The sequence below is a fragment of the Buceros rhinoceros genome, unplaced genomic scaffold, assembly GCF_000710305.1.
Source record: "Buceros rhinoceros silvestris isolate BGI_N320 unplaced genomic scaffold, ASM71030v1 scaffold17591, whole genome shotgun sequence".
NCBI classification, from domain to species: Eukaryota; Metazoa; Chordata; class Aves; order Bucerotiformes; family Bucerotidae; genus Buceros; species Buceros rhinoceros.
The window spans coordinates 1107-13290 of NW_010396144.1; the positions used below are offsets into that span (position 1 = coordinate 1107).

General features: G+C 48.0%; 1 protein-coding gene across 1 annotated transcript in view; it reads left to right on the forward strand.

Annotated features, from left to right (window-relative positions):
* The window catches only part of LOC104501925 (structural maintenance of chromosomes flexible hinge domain-containing protein 1-like), a gene marked incomplete at its 5' end in the record, with an annotated part of 31519 nt that overhangs the window by 362 nt on the left and 18973 nt on the right, over positions 1-12184 (forward strand). The window contains 10 exons of the mRNA XM_010145820.1: positions 1480-1619; positions 2585-2719; positions 4114-4341; positions 5039-5187; positions 6102-6190; positions 6591-6709; positions 7424-7591; positions 8836-8961; positions 10589-10671; positions 11131-11288. Of these exons, the coding sequence (XP_010144122.1) occupies positions 1480-1619; positions 2585-2719; positions 4114-4341; positions 5039-5187; positions 6102-6190; positions 6591-6709; positions 7424-7591; positions 8836-8961; positions 10589-10671; positions 11131-11288 (1395 nt within the window). The remainder of the gene's footprint in view (positions 1-1479; positions 1620-2584; positions 2720-4113; positions 4342-5038; positions 5188-6101; positions 6191-6590; positions 6710-7423; positions 7592-8835; positions 8962-10588; positions 10672-11130; positions 11289-12184) is intronic.

The following is a 12184-nucleotide window of genomic DNA, read 5'->3' on the forward strand; positions in this document are numbered from 1 at the left end:
CATCAATCTCCCATCCCCATCCTGACAGTTACTCCAGTAGCTGCCATTTCCCTGCTTACTTGAGGCGGATTTGTCACTTTTTGAAATGATTTTCAGTCTTTTTCTAATGTGGCACCACTGAATCTTCTCAGTTTTCTTTAGCATGAAGCCCTGTGCCTGTCCTGATCTGCGCGAGCTGTTCTCCCCATAGAAAGCACCTGGAGAAGTCAATGCGAGCTCTCCCGTTCCTCACCCCCGCGACGGGGGAGGCTCTGGCCCTTGGGGGAGGGTCTGAAATTTTTAGTGTTGCGTGTTGGCTTTATCCTAGTGCAAGAGAGGAGTACAGAAGCCTGTCAGTCCACTGCCCCTGGCAGGATTCTATGTTTTGTGGCTCTCTGGATGCTGAGGGTCCCTTCTAGGATACCTGTTGTCCCAGGTGACCTGGGGTTTTCTGGGTTTGGGGAACAGGGTGTAGTTTGAAGGCTGAGTTTTGGCCTCCCAAATTACCAAACTTGAGGGTTTCCCATCTCATTTTGCAGAAACATTGTGTACTTCAGGCTTTGTTAGACCAACCACGCACAGCTTATTGCATTATTATTTATCTTTTGAGGAGTTAAGGAGTTTTCATGTAGAAAATGGAGCGGAGCGATCTGACTTGTGACAGATGTATTGTGCGTTACTTCGTCATTTACCCTGAGCAGAAGGCAGCTGCATCTGTCACTGGAACCTTCTGCTTCTGGCAGCGTAGAGATGCTGCACTACCTCTTTCTTCTCAGTGGACTTATCCGTGGCTTTTAAAGCTGGTTTTTGAGGAAGGAGTGAATAAAAGCTTTCCCAGTCTTTCCTGTTCTTCAACCAGTGCGTTTGAAGAGGAAGTTTTAGTGAATGATGGATAGAGTAAAAGTTACCTTCTTTGATCCTTCAGAACTTGGCTTCTCATAGTAATCCAGGACTTCCTTCTCTTTCTTGAAACTGGTAAAATGAGATGTTCCGGGGGGGTGCAACACTGGAGTAGCTTCACTTTACTGTCCAAGCAATGCCAACAGAACTTCCTGTTGCTTTTCCTGGCATCCAAGTTGTAGCCATGGTGGCTTTGGTGACTAAACTGCTGCATGTCACGATCGATTGGCTATCTCAACGCTAACACGTCAGGAGGAGGCTCCATGTTCCTTCTTGATGGATGTGAACCTGTACAGTACATAAATCACGCTGTGCCATGTGTTTACCCCTTGTAAACGCTGCAGCTCGTTCTGCCTGGCTGGCTGCTCCCCCCTGAATTCGGTCAGAAGGTTGGCGGTGTCACGTATGGGAGGACAGGAGGCGTCTAGAACTTCTTGGCATAAAGCAGGACGCTTGAATTGGTCTAAATGGTTTGGTACCACAAATATCTTGGTAGTTTCGCTTTAAAAGCCATTCGAGTTAGCAAACCTTGCAGTGCCGGGTGTGACGGGTCCTCTGAGACGCCTGTAACCGCTGCTCTGCCATCGTCCCTTCTCACAGGCCCTCCTCGACAGCTGAAAGTGAAACCGGACTCGGAGGTCCTGAAGATTGAGAACGGAACAGCTTTCCCCTTCCAGGTCGAGGTGCTGGATGAGTCGGGGAATTTAACAGCACAGCCAAAGCTGATCGTTCAGTGCAAGGTAAACTGCGTTGCCCAGTGTCCTGAGGCGTTTGATACTTGCTTTGTAACGGGCTGGGAAAAGGGCCTGTGTTGGCGTCGAGATTTAGCATCTTCGTTAATTACCTTTAATGACACTGATGAAGTTTCTGTAGCTCCATCTCTTATGAGTCAATCAGTAAGTTTCAGAACTAGAGGAACTTGGCCTTAGAAATGGAAGAGGACATTGTGTGAGCATATATAGCTACAACTGCAAAGGTATTTTAGGTCATATTTGCTATATACGATGTTAAAATGTGCTCAGAAGAAAATTCCCTACAACCTCTGATTTATTTGAAGATGAAAATGCAAGTCTAGTGCCTAAAACTGAGATTAGGTAAGACCGTTATCACCAGCATTTCTCTGCGTTCAGGAGGGAGTGCAGGTGTTCCTGTGGCTTTTAGAAGTAAAAAAATGTGTACTTTTTTGCACCTATTTTTCCTGATTCAAGAAGATGACTTTTCCAGTTCTAGTGAAATGCAATTTCCAGCAAGAATGGATAAAGAAATGGAAATGTTTTTCCCACCGCAAAGTAGCCCGCACCCCATTTCTGCTCTGTACGTGACCGTGCTCTGCCTGTGGCCGGGGTCTGCACTCGTGTGACGACGTGTGGAACCTGAGAACTGAAGTTCTGTTCAGTGTGTGAGGTTTAGGAAATGAACAAAACGGAGCTTTAGTTAACGACTTCCTTGGGTTTGTTGCCATCATGGCCAGAGAGTCTGGTGTGTCTGTGTTCATACAAAGCAGCTGAACAGACAGCCACTTCTACTGCAAAAACTTCTTCCTTTCTCCCACGCATCCCTTACCTGCCAAAAAAATGGAAGTGTTGATCTCGAAATCTTATCAAATTTACCTGTGAATAATCCTTTAGATACAAATATTCACTTCTAGAATAATCCTGGTAGTTCTGTAAAAGAAACCTGAAGTGTAATTGTACATTTTGAATAGTTTTTAGGTGCTTCAAACCTTCCCGTGTATTCTGTGGACTGCAGCAATGCAGGAACAAACATTCTGACTGGTCCAGCTATACACGTCCAGAATATCAAGAAAGACCAGATCCTGAAAGCAAGGATTGAAATACTTGTAAGTATGGACTGGGATGTTCGGCTGAATGTGGGCTGAGAACAGTTTATGGTGCTGCCCCGCGTGGGTACTGGAGTCTTTTATGAATGACCGTAACACCTAGAAGTTACTGTCTGTGACCATATCCCGGTAATCAGGTGGCTGCCCTTCTCCTCTGGGAGATTGTAAAAAGGCAAAGAATTTTTAATTCACCTCTTACTCCTTATTTCTGAAATCCCTGAAGTGTTGCAGAAATACATATTATTTCGGGGCAGAGGTGGGTTGTCCCTGTTTTACTCCTTGGGTCCTTCGGACAAGTTGCCTTCATCACATAATCATTTAGAACCACGTAGGTGTGGCACCACGTTCCCCAGAACTTTTTTCAGAGGTTAAAAATCTGTAGCTTTTTGACCATTTCAGTCTTAAAACTCATGAAGTTTGAATTTTCTAAATGCTGTTGAGGGTGCCAGATCTCTGGTAGTCAGGAGAGCCACACTGCTGGAGACCTGGGGTGTCTTACCCGGAAAGCTGCCCGGGGAAGAGGACCTGGGGGTGCTGGTCAACAGCGGCTGGAGAGGAGCCAGCAGTGTGCCCAGGTGGCCAAGAAGGCCAACAGCAGGAGCAGGGCAGGGATGGTCCCTCTGGACTGGGGGCACTGGTGACACCGCACCTCAGACCCCAGGTTCAGTTTTGTCCCCTCACTCCCAGAAGGACATTGAGGGGCTGGAGCGTGTCCAGAGAAGGGCAGCGGAGCTGGAGCAGGGTCTGGAGCACAAGTGCCCTGGGGAGCAGCTGAGGGACCTGGGGGTGTTGAGCCTGGAGCAAAGGAGGCTCCGGGGAGACCTTCTGGCTCTGACAACTCCCTGACAGGAGGGTGGAGCGAGGGAGGTTTTGGTCTCTTCTCCCATGTAACAATGAAATGGCCTCCAGTTGTTCCAGGGGAGGTTGAGGTTGTCCCTGAGGAACAATTTCTGTCCCGCTGGGGTTGTGCAGGCGTGTCCCAGGCTGCCCAGGGCAGTGGTGGAGTCCCCATCCCTGGAGGGGTTTCCCAGCCCTTGTGTCGAGGTGGTGCTGAGGGACAGGGGGCAGTGGGGACCTGGCAGTGCTGGGGGAACGGGGGGACTCGAGATCCTTAAAGGTCTTTTCCAGCCAAAAGAATCCCATGATTCTGTGACCCTGTGTTTTCTAAGTAGCTGGCATCGATCCTGATACCTGTTGAAAGCTGGAAGTGTTCTGGCATATCCTTTAGATTTATTTTCGACAAGTCAGGCTGATTCCGTGTGTGGGCACCTGCTCACACCTGCAATCCGGAGGAGTGCTGTGGGCTATGGGCTGTGATGTGTACCTATATTTACGAATGTATACATGTGTGTATTTCATAGCCTCATGGTATCTTTTTTTTCCCCCACATATAGAGCTGTAAAGAGGTGCCACCCGTGGAAAAGATTATCAAACTTCTTCCTAGCAGTCATGTTGCAAGACTACAGGTCTTGAGTATGGACGGACAAAAAGCCATCCAGATTAAACATCAGGACGAAATTAACTGGGTTGCCGGCGATGTCATGCACAACCTCATATTTCAGATGTACGATGAAGGAGAGAGGGAGATAAACATAACTCCAGCTTTGGCAGAGAAAATCAAGGCAAGTGCTTTAGAGTCAACAGCAGCATAAATGTGGGGAGAGATGCAGTGCTGGTGCTCCGAAATCCGTGGACATCAGACTAGGAAATAATGCTCCTCAGGACCGTGTTATCAAACGTGGGCACTGCACTCTCTGCCTAATAAATTGTCTTTAATAATTTTATTAAACCGGTGTCCTTAATGAGATCATGTAATGCAATGCTAGATAACGCTTCAGGGTGGCGTTAGGAAAAGCATGTAGTGGTTTCAGTGCTTCTCCTCAGCGCCGTCAGGTCATGCCGACAGTTCTGATTCTTCAGCTCTGGGGTTTTCCCAGCACGCAGGAACTGTGGCCAGGCCTGTTCCCTCATGCAGGTTGGCTCAGCCCTCCTGCCCTCTGTCTGTGTACCGGTGTGGAGCCCAGCACAGAGGCAGAGCTCCACCGACCGAGTGTGTGACGCTCTGTTTGGTGAGGTCTTCCAGAGCCAGATCTTTCCGACTCAAGACCAGTGAGGGAAGCTCCATGTGTGTTTCCTTTTGTCTGGGGGTTTTTAGGGTCATTTGCTGTGTTGGGGAGGTGGTGGTGGTGGTGGTTACTGTTGGGACATGCCCAACAGACATGTCTGTCACTCCAGCACATGTAGGATAACCACAGACATATTATGTAACTTGTCATTAATAATTTCACTTTTGATTAATTTTAGAAATTTTAATTTTAGGTCAACTGGACACCTAAAATTAACAGGGAACAGTTGATTCAGGGATTATTACCTGATGTCAAAGTGCCAACGTCAGTCAAAGATGTACGTTACTGTCTCATTACTTATCTCGATGACCATGTCTCTTTGGAGAGTGCATTCACAGTCAGGTTTGTTCCTTTGAAATACGTCTTTATGAATGTTGTTGTTACCAAAGGGTTGTCGATCTGTGCTTCGGGGTAAAAAGCTCTTTCTGTGGTAGCTGAGATAATGAACGTGGTTGGCACGTGAGCAGGGGAGTGCAGGGCTGGGGTGGGAGCGTTGCCTGTGTGAAGGACTCCATGGCGGTCTGCTGATGTCCAGCCCTGTGATCACCTCTGCGGCTGCACGTACACCACGGGAGATCATTGCTATCTTCAAAAACTGCCGGAGAAGGACATAACCCGTTATGGAATAACCTGTTTTAATCAGGACTCAGGCCGCTGGTTACCAGGGAGAGGTACCACTGTGCGGTTAGCTGTTCCCCTTCCGGAGGTGGTTGTTTGAAGCTCGGGATGGTGTTTGTCTAGCTGAGTCCTGGGTGCCTGCAGCTGGTACCCCAGAGCGACAGGTGCTGAGCTGGGCTCTACAATGGCCCTTTATCGTCACTCTGCATGAGCCTGGGCAGTGGGTGCTGCTGACTGTAGCTCTGTTGTAAAGTGTGATAGATGAATGTGATTCTAAATCGCTGCGGGGTATTTCGCTTGTTCTTGATGGTTTGAGTGACTAGATCACAGCACACTGATGCCAGGGGTAAATTTGCAGCCATTAGACATTTCACAGATCTACAGTAGAAAAAAAAAATGACATGACCAAGCATTAAGATTATTTAAAATGTTGGGAGAGTAATGCCTGTAAAAAGCTGCACTGAGACAGAAAAAATTTCAGTGAAGTAGTATTTTCTGTAAGTATGTGCAAGGATAAAACAAACCAAAACCCCCTCCAGCTTCAAATGAGTGATAACTGCTGTCTGCTGTGTCGTGCCTGTCATGTTCTGATTGCCCACATGAGAATGATTGTAAGTCAATTTTCATGTGTGATTTAGACCACTTCCTGATGACCCCAAACACATCAAATGTAAGTTGAATGGGTCGAACACACTGCAGTTGGGTGAGGAGCTACAAGGTGAAGTTGGTGAGTATCTGTGTTTTGTGTAAGTTACAGCTCCTCTCGTTAGCGGTTTCGTAGCCTGTGAGGTGTGCAGATGTCATCCAGCGTGGATCACCTTCAGCTGGCGCAGCAGAAAGCACAGGTTGCCCAGGAAAGTTGTGGACTCTCCCTCCTTGGAGATGCTCAGAAGCTGCCTGGACACAGTCCGTGGCAGCTGCCTCTTGGTGGCCCTGCCCGAGCAGGGCACTTGGCCCAGGTGACCTGCAGAGGTCCCTCCCAAGCCATCCTCGACCATGCTGTGATCCTCATAGACATTGTCTCTACACTGTGGGCACGTTGCGTAGATTTGTGCTCCATATGTTGTTTCATGGCTCTCAGCTGCTTCCTCTCACAGTTTAATCCTCCTCCTCCTCTGTGTTACCAGACGTGATGATTACCGATCAGTATGGAAATCAGGTTCAGACGGTGACATCTGCCTGTGTAAATTCCCTGGGAGTTTCTGGGCCCGGACTTGATAAATCAAATGTGAAAATAACTTGGGAGGTATGTAGAAGACATCATATAGTTTATTTCTCGGTGACCTTTGCATGGTAATTGTCTGAATCCTGTTGCATAAAATTGAACTAGAGCTGAGGAGAGGTAGTCGAGTCAAAGAGGAGCTGGGAAGCCGCGAGAAGATGGAGGTTTGAAGCGGCCAAATGGAATGATCCTGTTGTATGGAGTGCAGCAGCATCTGTTAGAAACCTTTCCGCTGCTGCAGCTACGCAGTGGGGGCCAGCTCGCCTCACGCTTGAGCCGGCTGTGCTGTGATTGTAGTCCGTTCTCCACCTTTTCTTCTACCTCATGGCTGGTCTGCTGTGTTTGTTCATGGTGGTACCGCTGATGTGATCATCTTCTGAAGAACCTTGTGGATCAGACTAATGATGCTGTCTGCCACGGTTTAATTTAAAACGCATTCTGTACCGTTTAAAATAAGCTGGGTGTAACTATATTGTACATATGTCTTATAAAAGAGAAAAAATCCTGAAAAACAGGCTCCTGAGCAATGGCCGAGTTCGGAAAGGATCACGCTTTACACGAGAAGGCCGTTCACATGAAACCACGGGAACAGAACTTGTCGTTTACCCAAGAGGTCTCAGTAAAAACAGCACATAGTGTCTAGCAGGCAGAAATAGTAAAATACCGTATTGGGAAAAATGAACACATTAGAATTGCCTTGGTTTGTTCTCATTAAATCTCCTTCTTATTTCTCCACAGGAAAGTACTCTAACGATGAAAGTGAAAGGCATTCGGTTTAAACCCTGCATGCTTGGGAACAAAGAGCTGTGCTTCGCTTGGCGTGAATTTTCTGACTTCCTCCGAGTGAATTTGACGGCAGGTTCTCCTGCTAAACTGGAGGTTGTGGACTGGCCAGAGTTAGAAAAGGTACGTGGGACAGTTTGGAAAAGACCAACAGGGTCACTAGTCCACAGGTCCCTTATTTCCAGAGCTTGCTGGAGCACAGGAGCCAAGCTGAAACCCCCGGTTTCTTAGTAGTGATCCTTCTAAGAACTGCCCAAAGATGACAGCTCTACAGGCGCTGCTTATTCTGTACGGGACACGGGACACAAGGAAAATCAAATGTTTTTCAACCTGCCTGATTGCATAGCTGTGTTTTGAACGGGACCGTAGACGTGAAGTATTTTTCATACGATACCAAACTACACTAGTTTTTTTAAAGTAAACTTATTTTTGTTGTAGACCCCCTCATCTGAAGGTGTGTGCTCACAGCACCGTGTTCCTTACTGGCTCTGGAACCGTCCAGTCTGTGCCACTGGCCCTTCCACAGATGATGCCTTTTTCTTTGGTGCAGCATGTTTGCTGTGGGCTGGATCCCACCACCCATCTCCCACGGCTGTTTGCCCAAGATCCTGTCCCTGTGGTAGTGGTGGTTGGCAACTGGTCGCTACTTCATCTCTTAGTGGGGTTTTTTGGAGTTCTGGAGGTAGGAAGGCAGTCCCAGCTTCCCCGAGGCTTGCAAGTGTTTACAGCCAGCGAGTGGGGAAGCGAGTGCAGTACTTACATCAAGTGAAAGGGTGGAGGTGGTTGGTACCGTCCGTTTCTTTGCTGGTTTATTTCCGTTTATCGGTGTTTACTTTGCTATTTGAGTGGTAGTGCTGAAGCTGCGGCAGAAAGCAGGGAGGAAAGTGGAAGCAGGTAAGTGAAAATGGGATCGATGCGTAGAGAACAGGAGTAAAGATCAGCATGTTGGGAAGATGGAGGAGGAAGTCAGCGGAGAAAAAAGGGCAACAGAAGGTTCAGGGAGTACCAGAACTGGTTTTACCCTCTAGAAGGCTGTCAGGGTACATCAGAGAGAAACGTTTTAGGCCATTTGCTCTTTCTACAACAAGGAAACTGTTTGATAAGGCTTTTCAGAAGCAGGTCCTTCCTTTTAGTCACATCAGCACAAGCAGCACGTGCAGGTCAGTTCACGTGGTGCATTTCATAATGATACGAGATTGTAAACACTAGAGATTCCTTGCTGGAGCTTCACAGTTCAGTCGTGGTCTAGCTGTCACGGAGACAGATGCTCGGGGAAGGGCAGAGGCTATTGCCCGGCGCAGCCCTGACCTGCCTGAGTGTCGGTACGGCTGGAGCAGAGCAGCGTAACGCGGTTGTGCCTCTTCCAGCCCATCACGGTGATTAACAGGAGGCAGCTGGAGAATCGCCTCATTGTTCAGCTGTGTGACCAGTGGGGAAATCCGTCTCCTGAAGCAAACGTCAAGATCACCTTCCTGAAGAGTAACAACTTAAAGGTGAGCGCAGGCCTTACCGGGCGAGTTGGCTTCACACAAAGCTCTCTTGTCATGCCTCCGTTACCTCTTCCATTTTCAGGACGTTTTTGCAAAAGTGAATGAAATACTGTGAGGACACAGCAGAATAATCCATCTCCTCTAACAGTAGTGTCCATGGGTCATGTGCACAGTTCCCAGGACAGCTTGCTCAGCTCCCTTTGTTCTAACAATTACCGTCTACCAAAATGCCTCCAGTACAGTGTCCAGGTGTAACCAGCGTGCGGTCTGGCCCTGCTCCTGAGCCTCCTTCCAAATCCTGCATCCCCCATTTTATCTGAGGTCACTCAATAATAATAATCATGATATCGTCCAAACTGGCAACCACATCGGTTTTTATCTGGTGGTTCTTTGATTGAGGTTCCAGACTTGTAGTCTGCATGTGGAGCTGGTCAGCAGGTCTGCTCCCTGCCAAGAGAAAACACCGAGGGTGCGAATTTAACCGAATTCACGGGTTTCTGTCCCTGTCACCAGTGGGGTGTGAGTGTCAGGTGCTCTGCACGTTGCTCTGCCCAGAGAAGGGATTTTGACCAGATGCTCCATCCGCTAACATTTCTGTTCTTGTTATAAGAAAAAAAGACCAGTCGGGCTGTCGGAGGCTCCTGGCTGTCGGTGCGGAGGCTGTTACACGGCATGTGTGTAGGACCGGTACAGGGGACGTCCGGCTGCCTTGGGACGTGACAGTTTGTCTTGCAGGGCGGGTCTTGTCCCCTTTGTGTTCCTGCTTGCCACACATTTGTGTCCCAGTTCGCGCAGACCACGCAGCAGCCAAGAGCTTCCTTCTGCTCCCCCTCGGGAGCGGTGCCTCGGCCTCGCCTTTCCCCGCGGCCTTTAACTAGGCTATGATTACTTCCTTCGATTGGGGTTGGGGGGGTTTTAAGGAAACTTCTTTTTATCTTGAACGTTTTTTTTCAGGCTCTTTTGAATCTCTTGCCATAGAAGCCTGCCTCATAGTTTGGATTTTTTTGTTAGCGTGACTGGTTATCATCTCTAGCGTTTGGTAAATGCCCAGTGTAGAGGTGAGCTCCCGTGTGTCGTTAGGTTTTGGTAATACGGTGCTGTACTTGGTGACAGTAGTGGCTGTACTACTGGTTGTAACCCTTTCTCGCGACTCCCCAGCAGGCTCATGAGTTGGGCAGTGGGACTGGAATGGGGGAAGGCAAAGACAGGCACAGATGTTTGAGTTGGTTTTACTCCAGTTGTGTCATTCTTTAATTTTTGCTACCCAGGAATCTCAGAGCAGACTGGCGAAACCCTGGAAAAGGGAATAAATAGTTTCTAGAAGGTTTTAGAGTCTGAAAATACGCCCAGATTAGCATGTGCAGGGGCTGGCACGGTAGCATCAGTAGCAGATAAAGAAATAATATAACAAAGTGTTTGAACATCCTGAAGAATACTGTGGTTGTCTTCAAAAGCTGGCCGAGAGCATCCTGAGGCCTCTGAATATGGTGTTCCTAACAGCGGCTCTTTCCCCGCGTTAGAGTGCACTAGTGCGAAGTCTGCCCACAGGCGAGATGAGGTACATTTTATGCTAAGAATTGATAACATTTCTGTCTCTTTGAAAGAGTAAAAAATACTAATTTTCTTACAGATTGTTCCTTCGAACGTGCAACATTGTAAAACAGATGCAAGTGGCAGGGCTGACCTGGGAATTATTAGTATCCACGCTCCAAGGTAAGTAGGGGAAACTGGGGGGGGAGGAAGGGAATTCTGCAGTGTCGCTGGCGAGGTGCGTTTGAGCTGGGCCTTTCACCCCGGCGGAGCTCTGTGCTGCTCTCGCTCCGCAGGGCCCAAGCCGAGCGCGGCGCAGGCAGCACGCTCCTGGGCTGGGCTGGCCTCGGGCTGCGGCTGCTGCTGTCTCACAGACGGGCAGTGAAACGTGACCGAGCTCGTTACGTACTAAAGCAAATCAAACTGAATAAGCTGATATCTTCAGAATGTCCTAAACTTTGGATTTTGCTTGTCTAACTTCGCATTAACAATTCCATTTTTTCCTTCCCTTTACTGCTGATAACTTCTAGATACTTTTTAATCATGTTTTCAAGAACGTGATTTAGACTTGAAGTCTGTTAAAAATTGTCTTTTGAGAAGATACATTTTTATAACAGATTTTATGATTTCTGTGTTTTCCAGGGGAGAGCACACTTTACAGCTTAAAGCCTTGTACAACAAGGTGACGTTAGATTGTCCCACAATCACATTTAATGTCCTGCCAGACCCTGAGAAACCTGTCTCCTTGAATGTTAAATACGACAAAGACGCTTCTTGCCCGGCAGGAGGTACCTTCCCTGGTAAGGACAAGGATTCTTTGGTGGAAACCAATCACTTAGGAGCTTTGTAAACCTACGAAACACTGTCGTGATGATTCTCCTGGAGTATTTGCTTACGTTCTTTTGTTGCTTTTGTCTCAGTTCTTTGTAACACTTGGAAAGGAAAGATACTGCATCATCTCTGGAAAGCGTTCCAAAAGACTCTTCTTTCTTTGTCCAGATGATTGGCTAAATTTATGTGTCTAGAAACTACAGAATCTCCTCTCTGTCCTTAGTGAAATACCATGTTTCGGGTTTTGATCTTGCCAGTAGATGGTCTGAGCTAGTTCACACGTGCTTCCCCTCCTCTCGGTACCTGTGGGGTGGGAACAGGGGTAGCGGTTAGGTAGGACCTCTAGACCTGTTTGAAGTAAATACTAACACATTTCCTGTAGCGCGTGGTGTTCCCTCAGGAGCTGGAAATCAATGCAGGCGTGAAGTTGCTGGGTTACTGACTCTGATACACTAATCTGCTTTGACCTGGCCTTTGTTTGAAGGGAGTGAATTAAGGTGGCAAATCTGATGCCATTTTCCAAAAGTTCCAGGAGACGTCGGGGAAGTTTGGATCAGTAGATGTGTTTTTGGTACTGGGCGGTTGGTGGAAGGAATGTAACCAATGCCATTACATGGACAAGTGTAGAACTGGGAGCAGGTCGGGAGCTGCTTACAGGGAAGTGGTGCCTTGCAGACGTGCTGGAAGGAGCTGCCAGCTCTGTGAAGTGAGTGCTCCTGCTGAGGGAGAGTGCTTGGTCTCTCAGAGAGCTTTGACAAGCAGGCTGTTCTGGGACACTGGCCTTCCTAGACTTCAGTCTTTCTCTTGTCTTGAGATGGACTTAAACCAAAAAAAAAAAAAAACCCTTTCCCTGGGGCCCCCTCAC